This window comes from Panthera tigris, chromosome B4, assembly GCF_018350195.1.
Source record: "Panthera tigris isolate Pti1 chromosome B4, P.tigris_Pti1_mat1.1, whole genome shotgun sequence".
NCBI classification, from domain to species: Eukaryota; Metazoa; Chordata; class Mammalia; order Carnivora; family Felidae; genus Panthera; species Panthera tigris.
In genome coordinates, this window is record NC_056666.1 from 107,720,538 (window position 1) to 107,739,328 (window position 18,791).

The 18,791-nt window shown below is 33.9% G+C and overlaps 1 protein-coding gene across 8 annotated transcripts in view; it reads left to right on the plus strand.

Annotated features, from left to right (window-relative positions):
• The window catches only part of LOC122240403, a 140,802-nt gene that overhangs the window by 32,231 nt on the left and 89,780 nt on the right, over positions 1 to 18,791 (plus strand). For 2 of the 8 annotated variants that reach the window (XM_042992847.1, XM_042992848.1), the window contains exon 3: positions 9,089 to 9,186. The exons of the other annotated variants lie outside the window; for them this stretch is intronic. In XM_042992847.1, coding sequence (XP_042848781.1) covers positions 9,089 to 9,186 — 98 coding nt within the window. The remainder of the gene's footprint in view (positions 1 to 9,088; positions 9,187 to 18,791) is intronic. 8 annotated transcript variants of the gene reach the window in all.

Here is an 18,791-nt window from a genome sequence, read left to right on the forward strand (position 1 = left end):
GACTGGGGGTTGTTCATTTGGGAAGTTGAGAATATAGGAGATAATGTGAAAGGAGTATTTAATGACCAGAAGAGTAGTCTGTAAAGAAGATACTGATATATTCTTATTAAACCATTTCCATTTCCTCCTGGATGCATAGCTACAGTTACATTTTTTAGTCCCCATTTTCATAGCTTGAGGTGATATGACTAATTTTTGTCTATAAAACCTCCTGCCTGATCCTTCACCCTTACTCACTTCTTTAAGGTTAAGATGGAAGCATTAGAGGATGGTAGGAGCTTGGTGAACAGCAGATCAACTTGTATTCAGTCACTGAAACTTCTGGATTTTTGGTGGTATTGTTGATACAGGAGTTAGCACGAATGACCCTGACTATAGAGTTACTAACTCTTTAGCAAAAATAATTCCATTTTATAACCCAAAATTAAAATATCATTTAAAAATGCATGTTATATTTTAGATATACAATTATAATGATTATTTCAACTTCTTATAAAGAGGTTGAAATTGGTACTTTTTTTCAAAGACCTAGCATTCATAATTTTTCAGTCTGTTATTTATAAATAAAGAAAACAACTCCTACTACTCATTTTTCAGCAAAGATGTCAGGAGAGTTATTCCATTTGACAAACACTGATTTTCACTGAGGCCTATTTTCCCCCACGAGTCAAAGAACAAAAATAACATGTGGATTTTGGAGATGTTATTATAGGTGACTATCTAGAAATAATGATAGCTTATGATGAAGCTGTCATAGGGGTATATGATGTCTTTAAATTAATAACAGCTTATATTGCCTGTATTGTTTTCCACAAAGATGGCTCTTCTATTCTTTTTGAACTTAATTGGGATAATAGATAACAGTTAGAGCTTGGCATGCCATTTTAATCATGTAGGAACAGATTTCGTGACAGAAGACAACACAATAGTTGCTGTATGTTATCTAGTGTTAGAGCGGTGACAGAAAGGTAGAAGAAATAAATGTTTGTTATTTAACCTGAGACTTGGGGACTTGTAGATCATCACAAGCAATATACTAATAGTTTCAAAGAGTTTATGCTAATCTCTAAACAATTAATGAAAGCTACCTGGTGTGTAATTTAACATAAAGGAAAAGGGAGAAAATTATTGGGATATGTTAGAAATACACACAAGTGAACCAAAAAGAACAGCATATTTGAAAATGTTTTAAAAACAGTACAACCCATGGTAAATAAGATTTTTATGACAGATAAGCTACTGATCTCTTATCGTTTGAACACTTGATTTTTAGTTTGAAGTAAAGACTGAAAATGATCTTAGTTATAAATGTGATTACAGATCTTCCTTGATTTACAATGGGGTTACATACTGATAAACCCATTATAATGTAGAGTATAAATTGAAAATGCTTTTACTACACCGAGCCTACTGCACATTATAGCTCAGCCTAGCCTACTTAAACATGCTCAGAACTCTTACATAAGACTCCAGTTGGGGAAAGTCATCTAACACAAAGCCAATTTTAGAATAAAGTGTTGAATATCTCATGCAATTTATTAAATACTGTACTGAAAGTGAAAAATAGAATGTGTGTAGATACACAATGATTTTAAATGTTTTCGTTGTTTACCCTTGAATTGTCATCATGGCTGACCCAGAGCTGTGGCTCACTGCCACTGCCCAGTGTCATCAGAGAGTGTCAGACTGCATATTGCTTTGTAGGAAAAGGTCAAAACTCAAAATTCAAAGGACAGTTTCTACTGAATGTGTATCAATTTCACAACATTATAAAGGCAAATAATTGTTATGTTGAACTACAAGTCAGGAAACATCTGTACTTCAATTCTCACTAATTAGAATGAGTTGTTCAGTGTGTGTCTATGGGGGGAGGGATTGCATGCTGAAAACAAAACAGATATATCTAATTTAATATTTAATATGTAATTATTTTGAGATAATGAGCTGGTTATACCAAAAAAGAAAAAAAAAGTATTGTGACTTTCACTTTTATTGTTGAGTATGTTCCTTTTTCCTCTTTTCTTAAATAATAGGAAGGCAAAATTCATTTCAAGAATAAATATTCTAGGAACTCAAGGTTGTTACTTTCTTAGGTAATTGAATAATGTTTATTGTATCTTCCCATTAAGGAACTGTATCCTGCAGCATTTCCTATTCATTATTTTTGTTTTGTTTTGTTTTGTTTTGTTTTGTTTTGTTTTAATTTGGGGAACAGTTTTACTGTCTAAACCTAGTTTTTAACAACTAGACCAGTTTCCATTAAGATATGTGTGCAGTTCAGTGTATGAAACGGTCAGCAATCCATGCTGCAATAGTGTCTAATGCTTTTTCTTTAATTCTTCTACTGTAACCCCTGGTAATGACATCTCCCACCATGTAGTGCTAACTCAGCCAGGGTAGACGGAGACCATGACAAATGTTGTGGGACCCTAGGAGTATGCCTGCCATGCAGCAATTCAGGAATTAAAAAAAAAAAAATGTTATGCTGCCCAACTAGATCTAAGACTTCCCTGGAAGCTCTTTCACTTAGTCAATCATTAACTTGTCATATCATTACAAGAGCTTATATTTGCCTTCAGTTTCCTGTCCTACCCCTCCCCTAGCTTATGTCTAATTCAAATCTCATGTAGCTTTATCTGTTCTTTCCTTCCTACATTTTCCTCTTTTATCTTTAAGACAAAAAATATTCACACTCATTAAACCTACTTTTTCTACCTAAATCCTAATTTTTATCACTTTTTCCCTCTAGAACTTTGTTTCCAAATTTATCCTCTTTCTGTCTAACATAATGTGCCTCCTCAACTGCACTCATTCTCCTCTGCCTGCAAATACACCCAGGGCTTGGCTATTCTTGAAAAACAAAAGAGGTAAAAAGTTCTTCATACATCCTCCCAGACAATCTGTTTTTCTGCTTTCTGCAATGTTGCAAAATGTTTACAATTTATTAGCAACCATGGCCACCATATTATTTCTACCCCTTTCTTGTTTAACCATATATAGACTTTTAAGGCAATCAGTGTAATGAAATTGCCTGCTCAAAGTTTCTGGTGATTTCCTAATTATAAAATCTCATAGTTATTTCTGTATTCTCATTTTTAAGGCCTCCTATTACATTATATATGTGTATATATATATATATATACACACACACACACACACATATATATATATATATATAATTTCACCTACTTATTGAAATCCACTCTTTCATCCCATACTTCTGCCTTATCTTTTTCTTTACTGCTCTCTTAATTCCCGCCCCCCCCCCCCCCCCGCACATTGTCCTCTTTGCTAGCTGGCTCCTCTTTCCTCCTTTTCACTTTGATCTCAGAAAACACCGTGTTTTGGTCTTTTGCTGTTACCCTTGTCATTTTACATTCTTGCTCCCAAAAGCTCATGGATTATTTTGGTTTTAAGTAAATATATTCCAAAACACATATCATTCTTCCCATTCTTTCTTTAGAACTCTACAGACATGTTCCTAATTTCTTTTTTTAAAAAATTTTAATGTTTATTTATTCTTGACAGAGAGACAGAGAGACAGAATGTGAGTAGGGGAGGGGCAGAGAGAGAGGGAGACATAGAAGCTGGAGTAGGCTCCAGGCTCTGAGCTGTCAGCACAGAGCCTGTTGTGGGGCTTGAACTCACCAACCGTGAGATCATGACCTAAACTGCAGTCAGATGCTTAACCGACTGAGCCACCCAGGTGCCCCCCTAATTTCTAATTGAACTGTCCTTTCCATAGATGACATAACTTTCCCTGCATACCATCATGCTAATCATTACCTAGTCTCAAAAGTGTCTTAACTCATCCCTACCTTTACCATATTGGGCAAGATGGCAAATTCTCAAATGTTTACTTAAAATATTTCTATTGGTTAGGGATAGGTGATGAATAGTCTTGGTATGGGGCTGAATGGAAAACCTGAAAACTTTCTCCACCCCTAAAAAAATAGATAGAAATATCTTTGTGTGCCATAATGGCTCCAGAAGAACTATTGTGATGATCTGAATGCACTGCTCTTTGTAAAGCAATGGGAAGTATTTCAGTTTCATTGTGGCTGAGACATTGTTATTCATGGTTCTCCCACAGGCCCTCTTCTTTCCTCTCTCAACACTTCTTGGTTAATCTTGTCCATTCCTACATCCAAATGTAGATTCTGTCATTCAACAAATGTTTATTGAGTCCAGGGACTACTGTAACCACTAGTGATAGAAGATAAACAGACTATAGGAAATATAGGTGGTGAAATGCATAAGATGGGAGACAAAAATTATTTTCTATAAGGAATAACTATGTTTTAGGGGCAGCTAAGGCAAAAACCCTAAAACAGATAAACTTTGGTATATTCTAAGTATAAAATCTAGAGTAGTTGGGCCCTAATGACAGAAATTAATAACATGTGAGATGACACTGGAGATCTACACTGCTGTCAGATCATGGAGTTTTACACATAATTCTATGTAAGAAACAATGGTGATTTCATTTCCAAATATATCTAGCTTTATGTCAGAATTACTGTCTGGCTTATGTTTCTAACTGCTTAGTGGCTATCTCCTTTGGTTAGTATTTAGATAAACTCAAACTATTGGAGACTGAACCCATCATCTTAACCCCTAAACATGCTGCTTTCCCTCATTCCTTCCTTAGAACATGAAACCCTGAAACACTTTGCTGCCTCAGCCACACACCTATGAGTCTTCCATCATTTACTCTTGTTTCTTTCCCACCCATCCTTCCCAACACTAATCAGCCAATAGTGCTATTAATGATACTTCCTAGATATCTTTGTCCAGGTCTCCCTTTCATTTTTACTGCAACACCTGTCACAAAATCTCTTTCTTCAATCATTTCAAAATTTCTCAATTCGCCTATCTCACTTTCCAGCCAAGTTACCACACTGCTAGGAGAATGATCCTTTTATTTATAAGTTTTAATTTTTTTTTTTTTTGAGAGAGGGAGAGTGAAAGAACACACATGTGTGCAAACGAAGGAGGGACAGAGAGACAGGGAGAGAGAGAATCCCACACTGTCAGTGCAGAGCCCAACATGGGGCTCAATCCCACGAATGGAACTGTGAGATCATGACCTGAGCCAAAATCAAGAGATAGCGCTTAGCCAACTGAGCCACCCAGGTGCCCTGAAAATGATCCTTTTAAAATACAATATGATCCTATAATAACAACCTTGTTTAAAATCTGTTAGCTACTCACTACCCACCCATGCTTTTACGCTGCTTATCCCTCTATTCCGTGATTTCAAGTATCTAGCCATCCTCAACATATTACAGTTTCCTGAAAAATAATTGTCAGTAATTTATTTACATGAAATAATTTACATAAATTTCATTAATGTATATGGATCTTTTGTTCTAACTCAGTATTCTTTTAAAACTCTATTTCTAAAATTATAAAGACATTTTTGATAACTTATTTTGTGGCATTTTATAAATGTAACAGTTGAGGATTAAAATATTTTTTGGTACAAAGTGAAATGAAGACAAATTGAAATCGTTGATTTCCATTTTCTCAGGAAAAGGAAATATTTCCCAAGTGAAGAAAAGAAAGGTTAAATCTGCAGTGAAAAACTTGACAGAAGATATAACCCCAATAAAATTAATAGAAAAGATATCCACAGGGAGGCAAAGTAATACTCTATTTTCAACATTGACAAGGTGACCTGGGCTTTTAAATACCTTGCAAAAACTTTGCATTAACAGCATGTAAGAATGAACATATTAGCTTGTGAACATTTAACAATTGTGATGATTATGTCCTGGAGAGTTTATTCTTGTAAAAAATGGGAGGCAGGCATATATGGTACCTCAATCTCTGAAGCACAGTAATATTATAATTTTCCATTTGATGTAAAATATATGTATATATGTATGTGTGTATATATATATATCAGCTTTTTATTGAAAGTAACTTTTAAAAATACATTTTTATGTAGAATTTTATCCCATTTACATGCTGACATTTTATTTAACCTATATTTGAGCCTATACCTATTAGTTAATCGGACAATTCTGGGGTCAAGTTAATTGCAAAAGGATTAAGAACCATAATGAGTGTAGATTCTTCCTAAATCCAAGCTGACTAATAATGCTGCACACATGTGAAAGACTAAAGATATCTCCATAGAAAAGTACTCAGAAACCAGAGGGTCTATTTGTAAAAGACAGAATTGATCCTTTGATCAATTGAGAGTTGTTTGTTGCACATTTGACTATATCCTACAACTCAAGAGATTTATGAAAATTGCATTCAACTTTGAGAAAAGAAGAATAAAGAGATTGGATCACTCATCCTATGTATTTAGATGTACTATAGTGTCATATTGACACTAACAGAATAGAGAAGGTTATGTGAATATAAGAACTTGATATATGATAAATGTACCAAAATTCAATGGAAAATAATAATACAATTTAAAGCAAATTATGTTGGAAAACAATGGTTTACTATATGGAGAAAAAGTATAAATGTAAAATAGATAAATGATGCAAGTAAAAGAGAGATAGATATATACATGCATAAATACATATTCATATAGCTGATAGAAGAGAATGTAGAGCAGTATATTTATGGTCATGATTGGGAGCAAAAAAAGATTCATAAAGTCCAAAGGAGGAAAAAAAAAACATTAAAGAGAAAACCAGACAGGCTTCACTACATAAAAACAATGATTTTTATTCATTGAGAGACAAAATTATGTGAAGACTTATTTGCAAACCAAAAATTGGCAAGAGCTTAATATTTAGAACCTTAGCGTATCTCCAGCAAATGAAAGAGAAAAAAAGAAAGAAATTAATAAACAGGGACAAAGTCTGAAAAAAGAAATTCACAGAAGTGTCTTAGAAGGCAAAATCAGTGGTAATTAGAAAAATTAGAAAGTTCAATAAAATCGAATATCATGAGGATATGAAGAAATGGGAATTTTCATGTATTGTTAGTAGGTGTGTAGCTGGTGTGAGTTGGTTTGAAAGTGCAAAGTTTAAAATCACTGTGTTGTAGCTGACTTTCAGTGAGAGGTTACTCATAAAAGTGGAAATCCAAATGCTTAATAACCATAAAATATTTCATTTAGTTAGTCATAATAAACAAAAGTATAACAAAGAGATATGTTAGACACATCAAATCATTAAATATCATAAAGCAGAATAATACTGATCATCTGTAAATATTTGATGAGATGCTAACTTGTATATGGCATTAGAAGTCATATAATTTTATTGAAATCTTTCTGAAAGTCAATTTGACATTGCAGATCAGGAGCTTTAAAATGTTTATAAGTATAGTGGTTTAATTTTATGTGTCAATTTTACTGGCCAGAGGTTACCCAGATTAAAGATTATTTCTGGGCGTGCCTGCTAGGGTGTTTACAGATGAGATTAATATTTGAATTAATGAATTCTGTAAAGTAGATTGCTCTCCCCCTATTGTCCATTGAGGGCCTGAATAAAAGAAAAGGCTGAGAAAGAGGGAATTTGCCCCATTTTCTCTGCCTCATGAGTGAGCTAATAAGACATCTCATCTCTCCTGCTCTCGGAATAGGAGTTAAATCCTTGATTTTCATCCTTTGGATTTGGACTGAATTACACTAATGCTTTCCTGGTCTCCAGCTTGTAGATTGCAGACTGTGGGACTTCTCAACCTCCCTAATTATGTGAGACAATTTCCCATTGTCTCAAACATATATAAATATCTAAAACATATATATTTTCTGGTTCTTCAGAGGAACAGAAATAGATATCTTACTATTCTGTTTCGCTGGAGAACTCTGACTGATACAGTAACTTATGCCTCCGGAATTCTACTTCTAGAATTTTATGATAAAGGGACAATCAAAATATGTATCAATACATAAATATATTTTTCATCGTATTATTTGTTATAGTGAAACTGGGACAAATCTGAAACATCAACTTCATGGCAAAGGTTTTGGAAAGCATAATTTATGATGCAGCCATGAAAAATTATGTTTGGGGAAAATTTTAATGAATTAATGAAAATTAAGTGGGGAAAAACACAATGAGAAATTCTATTGTATTGAAATAAGATAAAATATTAAAAAGAGCTATCCATATGCTCTGGTAATTAACCATTAGACCACAAGCAAGAACCAAGGGTATTGTACTTTACTTACATCTAGACGCTCAACACTTACTTCAGTACTTGGTATATATCAGCTATCCAAAAATCAGTTGTTAAGAGAATAAACTTGAATTTTAATTTATTGCTTTGTTTTTCTTACACTCTTATGCAATTTAGAAATTCTCACCGATGAGTGTATATTATTTTTATAATCATGTGTAAATATTATTTAAAACCATATCTATCATAACCTTCTGTAAGGTTTAGAAATAAATATACTTTTCTTTGCTCTGCTGGGGTGTGGGTGAAGAATCAGAAAATTTATAGAGTACGCTGAGCTTTGCCAATAAAGGTCTACCTAAAAAAATCTCTTGAATGTTGGTAAATAATACTGTAGATCAAAATTTGGAAATGGAAAGAACTCTATTTGTGCTTCAATTAGATCACAAGGGACAAATAATTTTTATATGTTATTAATTCCAGTTTTTCTTTTGGTTTTGTCAATAAATTTTATCCCACCTCCTATATCAAATCTAATTTTTGGGTTATAAAATACTTTCACATTCATGAGCTTGATACTCAAATCTCAAATAATGAAATCACAAAGTACTTACAATAAACATTTTCCAATTTATACCTAAGCTGTTTTTTTATCAAACATATTATGCAATGATTTAAAAGGTATTTGCTTTGAGCCAATAACACCAAATTCTATTTTCCATATTGAACTATAATTACACAGAAGAGTATATTTTACTTCTTCCTTGTGAAAGCTCAGATGAAATTTTTCAAATATTTAGCATTATGCTTTTATTACCATTTACCTGAGTGATAATTACTATGTCAGAAGCTTAAGTGAAAGGAGATTGGAAATATGCGAAGAATCTGTAGCAAAATTCAATATTTAATAAACTTGGTATTTTAGGGAAAAATGAGCAAAGGATGAAATATGCCCTTTGTAGTAGATTTAACTCAAACTTTTCAATTTCAGGCTTGAATTTCAATTTGCAGAGCAAACTTTCTCTATTTGGACATGTTTTCTTCACTTCTGGCTCAGCTCCATGTCTACTGATGCCCTAAAGGATTTGTGTGAGTTGGCTCACATTTACAAAGCACCCAGTGTGAAATGGCATTTTACTCCCCATGCATTCATTTTTTTTTTCTATTCTTTTCCTTTGTTGTCAGTTAAGAATTGACAGGGGCTTCACACTGAGATACAAGTCATCGAGAACAACTATCATGGAAGAAAAACAGACTTTATTCTATTAAAAAGTAAATTACAGCAGAAACTAGTTGTCTGCTCCTGACCATGAAGACGTGGTCCTGAAATTTTAAAAACATATATATTACAGAAACCCCATCATCTCTTAAATTAGAACAGTGGAACTAAACATGGGTTTTCAAACCAGTTAACCAAAAATTGATCAAAACGCTTCTACGTATATAGAGTGCGTATTTAGAAATGGCTGGGGAAGACACAGAAGAGTGGTTCTTCTATGTCAAAGATAGATATGAGGTGATTGTTTTATCCAAGAGATAATAGCACTACTGAGCAACTTCAAATTCCATATACACTCAGCTTGTCAACCTTCTGTCACTGGAAAGCATTAGCTTGCATGTTACAATTTTATTTAGTAAAACCTGCCATGTAACAACAGCCCTATATTTTCTTCTCTCTCTGCTTGTCTCTGTCTCTCTTTCTCTCTCTCTCTCTCTCTCTGAATTTCTGTGAAAACTCAGCTTCACTTGCACTTTATGGACTGAGTCTAAAATAAAGTTGCATTGCATAACACTGTCAAATCTGGCGGGAGATTCTACATCCCCATCCATAACATTGATATCTCGGTAAAACTCTGAAACAAATAATGTCTGAGGTCCCTCTAGGCAAAAGTCGGCAATCTCAGCCAGAGGAATATATATGAAAGATGCAGAAGAACTTCTCTTCCATGTTCAGGATGGAACAGAACGGTTATCTGCTTCCATGTGAGAAAGACACTGTTACTAGATAAATCTTTGGAATCACATACGTATATGCTTTTAATGGCATAAAATTGAATATATTCTTTTTTTAATATTTAACGTTTATTTATTATTGACAGACAGAGAGACACAGAGCATGAGCAGGGGAGGGGTAGAGAGGGGGGGAGATACAGAATCCGAAGCAGGCTCCAGGCTCTGAGCTGTCAGCACAGAGCTTAACGCGGGGCTTGGACTCACAAACTGCGAGATCATGACCTGAGCCGAATTTGGTCGCCTAACCAACTGAGCTACCCAGGAGCCCCTGAATGTATTCTTCCTAATCGAGAAAAAAAACAAAAAACAAAAAACAAAAACAAACAAACAAAAAACACCCCAACAAACCTTAACATTTAACAATAATACCATTTTTGTAAATTGTATTTCATAATTTCAATTTATTTTAATACCAAGATTTACTAGCATGATCACTAACTACACGTGAAAGTTACTCTTTTTTTCTTGCCACAATCCACCCAAAACGTACCTCAAGCATTCATCCTTCATAAGTAACTCAAAATAACACTTACTGAAGTCATTTCAACACTTTTTAAGCACCTGTAATATTCTAGGCAGTCTCTAGCCCCAGAGATATAAAAGTTATGCTAGGTATAATCCTAAAATAGAGATGTTTACTGTCTAAGGAGGACAATCTAAGAACAATCAAATCAATTCAAAAAAAAGTGGGCCAATTGCTCTAAATGAAATATTTGCTGTGTGCTATCAGGACTCAGAGGAGAGATACCAAATCTAATCTGGGGAGGACAAGAGGGAACATTCAGAGACATTAACTCTTCAATTTTACTGCTCAGCCGTTTACATTTTATGAAGTGGGAGGGCAATGCTAGGTCCTCATTAACTCATCCATACTCAGGGGCTCACCAACAGTAGTAAGTCTGACACACAGACCATCTCAAAGCATTACTGAAGGAAACGGATAATGTTAAGCTGGGCTTGGTAGCTCAGGGAGTCTTGTTAGTAGTTTTAAAGATAAGGATCATTTATCATGAGCTCATTTATTTTTTAACAGTACTGTTTCCAAGCCTTGGCAAGTTTGCTGACCTCACTTTAAGTAGGATAAATGATTGCCTTGTTTACGTTATCAACTTGCTTGAAAACCATTTTTTATTTTGTAGAATGCAGAAAGTAAATTCCAGTCCAGCATACTGTGATTATTATGAATCACAAATTAGTACCATTTTGGAATACATTGTACTTAGTGAGTGGTATGGTTCTAGCTACAGACATTTTTCTGTTTTTGCATCTTTGGGCACTCTCACCAAATGCATGCCACAGCTTTTTCCTTCCTTCCTTCCTTCCTTCCTTCCTTCCTTCCTTCCTTCCTTCCTTCCTTCCTTTTTCTTTCTTTCTTTCTTTCTTTCTTTCTTTCTTTCTTTCTTTCTTCCTTCCTTTCTTTGTCTTTCTTTCTTTTTGAAAGACATATTATCTTCTAATTTCATCTACTGTGACTATGCTAATGGATAGTGTGCTATACCTCAAGAGGTCTGTATCATCTTGTTGTAAAGTATTTCCACTTTAACGAATAAAAAGAAACATACTTTTAAAGTAACACATCTTTTCTCCTCAAAATAATTTCTCTCATTTTAATATATCTCAACTCAATATTCATTCTTAATTCATATGTGTGTTGATGTAATTTTCCACCAGAAAGGTATAATCAAGGTTTACGGTACACCTTATTATTGATGGAATAATAGACTTGACAAAATAAAGTATTCATAAGAATGTTTACCTATTTACAAATAGGTCAAAAGTCATCATATCTCCTGTCACCTCCAAAAGAAAAAATGATTTATACTGTATTACTATAATATTTCATTAATCTATTTTATTCAGTTATGAAACTTTAGAATAAATCCATATCTAAATAAAATCTATTTTGTGTCTCAATTCCAGTACACTATTAATATTCATTCATTGAAATTATTCTTTCCTGAATCAATGTTTTGTTCCAAAGTGTAAACACACAGGGATTCAAATGGACTTTCTGGTATGTAAATAAGTTTGCATATGCAGATTTTCTAAAATGTTTCAAAGAAATATAAACTTCGATACATCTGATTTAATAAACAGTGCAACATGGAAAAAAAAAAGTCAAGTTATAAATAAACCTTAGGAGAATTTGATTGCCTTTGCTGTACAAAGATCGATATTTTGCATGAAATTGCCCATAACACAGAGGTAATAGCTGTAATCTCCTTTGTTCATTTATTTATTTCACTATTTATTTATTTTTCTAACCTGATCCATTTTCTGCCTCCAAGATGAGGGAATCTGAGACTCTAAGCCAACAAGTGACTTCAAAAGTGGACAGACTTTTACTGCCTCTGTTTGAATGGAGAGATGGTTGGTATGGAGGATGGTGCTAAAGGACCAAGAGTCCAAGAAACGATGACAAGTTTTATCCTGAGGAAAGGAAGTAACTCTTCCCTCACTCTGTGAAGATACAGGCTTTTGTCACCTCACAAAGCAGAGCCTCAAACATTTTTCCCCTTAGTTTTCAGATATTAATTTTACTTCTACTTTTTCCTCACATCTTCTTCCAGAACTCTCATTGTAACTCCTAACATTTTAATTCCCTTATTTTGTGGAACAAATTTCAATTATATTGCTCTAATAAAAAAGTAAATAAAAGCAGGAGAACTTACAATTTGATTTAGACCTACGTATCTATTCGTTTAAGGCTAATGTTCCAAGTTGTTATTATTTATTGATTGTGTTCATATTCCTCCCTTTCAGGCTGCAAGCCATGCTGGCTTCTCTAAATTTCTAATTGAAATACAAGGCTTAGAATCCAATAGAATTACTTACACACACTTATAAACCTTTAAATCTTTAAAAGAGACCATTAGCTGCATTGTGCCCATAGGAATAGATGAAATCAGAATCTTATGATAGAATAGCATTTAAGATAGTATTAATATCTCTCTCTACATGACTCAGTCCTTTATACAGCTGGGATTTAAAGCAAGCTTTTGTAGCTAAACCTTGGTGCATGGTTAAAGTAAGATCATTTTAAAAGACAAGTAAAATGATTAAACTCCAGGGTTTTAAATAAATGAATCAAATTCTAGTCTCTGACTTCATCTAGCTGTGTAACCTTAGATAACTCTGACCCTTAGTTTCCACATATTGTGAGGGAGGGTATTACATGTTTACTTCTCTATATGGAACATTTTTTTTAAAGAATACTGTCTTGAATTTGAATTTTCCCTCAAGATTTGTAGCTAACAGATACCTTTTCTTTTACTTTGGCTAGAATATGTTTGTTTTCAAGGGATTAAAAAAACCTAAGAATTTTGTAGTTTTCATGCTATTATATTGCTTGAACTCAATCCCTTTATCTCTCTTTTGATTTCTGTATCTCTCAAGCTCTCTCTACTAGAATAGATGTTGGGCACTGCAAATAAAACTTGAATTGATAATAGGTAACTGTTTCAAAATAACACAAAGTGTGGAAGTTCTACTTTCCTATGGAATTTAAACACTCCTAACAGCTTTTAGACTTTCTTTTTTTAAATTTTTTAAATGTTTATTTATTTTTAAAAGAGGGGGGTGGAAGGGCAGAGAGAGAGGGAGACACAGAATCCAAAGCAGGCTGCAGGCTCTGAGCTGTCAGCACAGAGCTCAATGCGGGGCTTGAACTCACTAGCCATGAGATCATGATCTGAGCCAAAGTTGGATGCTTAACCAACTGAGCCACCCAGGCACCCCATTTTTAGGCTTTCTTGATGTAAACGTTGTTAGTCTGAAGCAAGAGAAAAAGTGAGTGGTTTTGCTAGAACTAACATTAATAAACACAATCTTTGGGTGTATTATATATAAATATAAATATAAATATAAATATACACATTTTTTTAACAGAAGTTGTTTTCAGCTATCCCAAAGGACTTTTGGTGGTGGATAGGCTTTCATGAGGCAGAATTGTACAAGCTCCCTGATTATTTTCAGTCAGGATTGGTTTGCTGATTTTGTGAAACAAGTTATTGGTTTTGTGTTTTCATGCAAGAGTTTGAAGGAAATGGTCGGTTATTTACATACTCTACTTTCTATATAATTGTTTCTAAAGCTATTAAACTGATGAGGTGAAAGATTTCTAGCAAAACTAAAAAAAAAAAAAAAAACACTTATGTCAACAGTCAAATCATTTTGACCTCATCTAACATCCCAGTATATTTAAGGAAGAAATGACTAAAATTTTAATCTTGTCGCCATCTCACACCTACTCATAATGGGAAGTAAACCGAATATCATATAGATTGAATTGTGACCCCCTGGGTAAATATGTTGAAGTCCAAACCATTAATACCTGTGACAGGGACCTTGTTTGGAAATAGGGTCTTCGCAGATGTAATTAAGATAGGTCGTTAAAGTAAGCTGTAATGCCATATGACTGGTGTCCTTGTGAGAAAAGATAGATACACCAGAGGAAAATAGTCTGTGACACTGGAGGCAGAGACAGAAGTACTAAAGCTGCAAGCCAAGGGATGCTGAGGATTGCCAGCAAACCACCAGAGAGTAGGGGAGAGGCTAAACGGAATTTCATCCTATGTTTCAGAAGGAGCATCATACTGTCGCACATGATTTCAGATTTCTAGCCTTCAGAAGTGTGAGACAATAAATTTCTGCTGTTTTACGTTGCCTAGTTCCTAGTAGTTTGGTGGGGCAGCCAAACTGACGTATTCCTTCAAGTCTACATTAAAAATACATGTGTTTGGGGCACCTAGGTGGCTCAGTTGGCTACGTGTCTGGCTTTGGCTCAGGTCATAATGTCACAGTTAGTGAGTTCAAGTCCTGCACTGGCTTCTCTGGTGTCAGCACAGAGCCTGCTTTGGATCCTTTGTCCCCATCTGACTCTGTCCCTTCCTGCTCACACACTCTCTCTCTCACCTCTCTATATATATCAAAATAGGTAAATATTTTTTAAAAAACTTTAAAAATATATTTGTTTTAATTATGGTTTAAATTAGGTTTGGTTCAAAGTAGTATATAGTGATCTTCAACACTTAAATTAACGTTAGCTGAAAAAATACTATTATGTTTTGATTGCTTATATTTATAGGAATAAAGACTGTTTTAATGAAATTCTTCAATTTCCTATAGACTGATTTTAAAGTAAATAACTCTTAAAAATAATATCTACTTACTCACTATAAAGTTGTTCACTTTCAGCCATTCAAATTACGTTTAAAAGTACTTGCTTTACTTCTGGACTCAACCAGCCATGTAATCCATTACACTTTTAATATGAATGTCTCCCTTACTAGGGAATGAAGTACGAAAGTCTAATTTCTAAATTAGAACTTAACAAGAGAATAAAACTAGGGGTTACAATCATTTTGGGAAAAAGATCTGACAGTATCTTACAAACCTAAATATCCCCTGTCATATGACCTCACAATTGTACTCCTAGGAATTTCCCTAAGAGAAATAAAAATATGTCTATGGGGGCACCTGGGTGGTGGGTGGCTCAGTCAGTTAAGTGTCTGACTCTTGATTTTGGCTCAGGTCATGATCTCACAGTTCCTGGGATCGAGCCCCACATCAAGCTCTGTGCTGACAGCATGGAGCCTGCTTTGGATTCTCTCTCTTCCTTTTTCTCTGCCCCCACTCCATACACACATGCTCTCTCTGTCTCTCTCAAAAATAAACATTTAAACAATAATAAAAATATGTCTACGGAGACTTGTCAAGAAAGCACATAGCAAATTTAAGCAAAATAAATAAAAACTGAAAACTTCTCAAGTTGCCATCAACAGAATGGATAAAAAAGAGAGGTATATTTATATATGAAAGACTGTTCAGCATTAACAATGAAATATCAGCTAAGCACAATGACATGTATAAATCTAAAAAAAGTGCTAAATGAGGGACAACTAAACAACGGAATACATGCAGTATGTCATCATTTATATGGGTTTCTACAAGAGGTGAAATTACTCAGGATGGTGATTGCCTCTGGGGTTGGGTGGGGAAGAGATTGACTATCAAAATACCTGGCTGGGGCGTCTGGATGGCTCAGTCTGTGAAGCATCCGACTTCAGCTCAGGTCATGATCTTTCAGTTCCAGAGTTTGAGCCGTGTGTCGTGCTTTCTGCTGTCAGGGCAGAGCCTGCTTCAGATCCTCTGTCCCCTCTATCTCTGCCCCACCCCTGCTTGTTCTCCCTCTCTCAAAAATAAGTAAACATTAAAAAAATTTTTTTTAAAGCATGCTTTTTTTATGTGAGGTTAATGTTAAAGTGATTGAATTGCTCAGGTTTACAAACAGAATTCATGAAGTGATATACTTAAGACATGGGCATTTTATTATATGGATATTTTATTTTAAGATAAATTATAAACTAATATATGCACCCCTATGTTTACAACAGCATTATTTACACTACCCAAGATATTGAAGCAGCCCAAGTGTGCATTGATATAGATGAACAGAGAAGAGGTGGAATATTATTCAGCCATAAAAAGGAATGAAGTCTTGCCATTTGCAGTGACATGGATGGAGCTAGAGTATAATGCTAAGTGGAATAAGTCAGCCAGAGAAAGCTATCTTTCTCTGTGATTTCATTCATGTGTGGAATTTAAGAAACAATACAAATGAGCAAAGGGAGGAAGGAAGAGGGGTGAGAGAGAGAGAAACCAAGAAATAAACTCTTAACTATAAAGAACAAATTAATGGTTACCAGAGGGGAGTTGGGTGCAAGGATGGGTAAAATAGGAGATGGGGATTAAGGAGTTCACTTGTGATAAGCACTAGGTGATGTATGGAAGTATTGAATCACTATATTGTACACCTAAAACTAATATAACATTGTATGTTAACAATAAGGGAATTAATACTAAAACTTAATAAAAAATTTGAAACAATAAATTATAAATGAATATTGACCTTTAGATGATTACATATATGTGAGGATATTTAGGGAAAGTGTATTGAGCCTACAAATATTTTTTAAATATATAAAATAATGATTGAATTATAGATGAAGAGATAAATAAGAAAGCAGATGTATTAAAATGTTAAGAGTGGAATATGTTAATGTAGTTGGAGGGGTACTATAAAATTCTTTCCATTTTTACCATGTTTGAAAATTCTCATAATAAAATTATGTATGTGAGGAAAAAACTCATATACATAAATGCATAGTTTCCAGAGAATGTTTTTGTAATCGAATAAAAAATGTTACTTCTATATTTGGCATTTTTCAATCATACCGCTTCCTGAGCCACTCATCATAATTGGTTAACATATAAAATATTCATTGAAGTCAAAACAGAAGACTATCACTTAAGATAAAATATTGTCCTTAATAGATTCTACTAGAATGTCTGGATTTATCATAAGTACTGTATATCACATACTAATGAATACAATGCTTTATATTTACAGTTGTCTCATACTGATCATAAGAATTTAATACTATGTAGTAAATTTATAGTTATTATCTAGAGGCTTTGGGCATATTGCATAAGATATATTGCATATTTCTACATTGCTACATTGCTTATAATTTTACTGTAATCTTATTGAACATACTAGTTACTGCACAGTGGATTTTAAATAAATATTTGTGGAAGGATAGGATGGATAAATGAATTCCATTCTAAATGATAATAAGAATTATCGCCATCTAGCCATCAGCTAGAAATAGTGAAAAAGTTCCACCCATATGCAAACAGGGCTGGGAAGGAAAGTCTGTGGCTGGGGAGCTACCCTATACAACAGTTTTACGTTAAATAAAGGGAGAACACAGTTTTCTTTTTTTCTGCAGGAAAATTTTGCCTACACTTATTTTGTTATGGGATATTTTGAAGGCAATATTTTCAGCTATTTGTTTGTGTGTTATTTAATTTTTTTAATGTGACAAACCTTAAAAACGGTATTTAAAAAATAAATTATCTGTATGTACACATACAAATTCACACACACACACATACAGATCGATAATGCATATACAGAACATTTGAACACTTTTTCTACCTGGATAATATCTTATTTTTAAAAAAGTGTGCTCCTTTTATTGTTTATTTTATTCATTTAAAAAATTCTAAATGCCTATTTTGTGCCAGACATATATTAGAGAGAAAAATACAAATAAAATACTAACCCTACCCTTAGTGTGGGTTACATATCTAATTTCTCTCCAGGTATAGTTGCTGAAAACTTTGAATTTATATAAATCTCTAGAAGCTTATGAGACTAACGGCAATCTCACTTTCAGTTAAAAGACACTGGGATAGAGGGACAATTTTTGGCCAAACAACAACAACAACAAAACAAAACAAAAAAACCGCACACACACACACACACACACACACAGGGACACAAGGATTTAGGTAAGTATTTATTTATTGTTTCAAGAAAAGTTTGATTGCCTGCTTGGTCATGTAACAGCCTAACATTGATGGTAGTGATTTCAGTAAATAGCCCGTTAAAAAGAAGGAAGGAGGATAGAGGAGGAGGAGGAGTTGGAGGAGGAAAAAGAGAGGCGGAAGATGAGAATTGGAAAAAAAAAATACAAAAACTCTGAGAAGTAAACCAGAGAAAAGGATTTTTTTCTCTGCCTCCATCAAAAACAGAAGTCCCCAATGGATAATGATATATATATTTTTTGTACCAGTGTCTAGTATGAACTTAACAACCTGCTACTTAATAACTC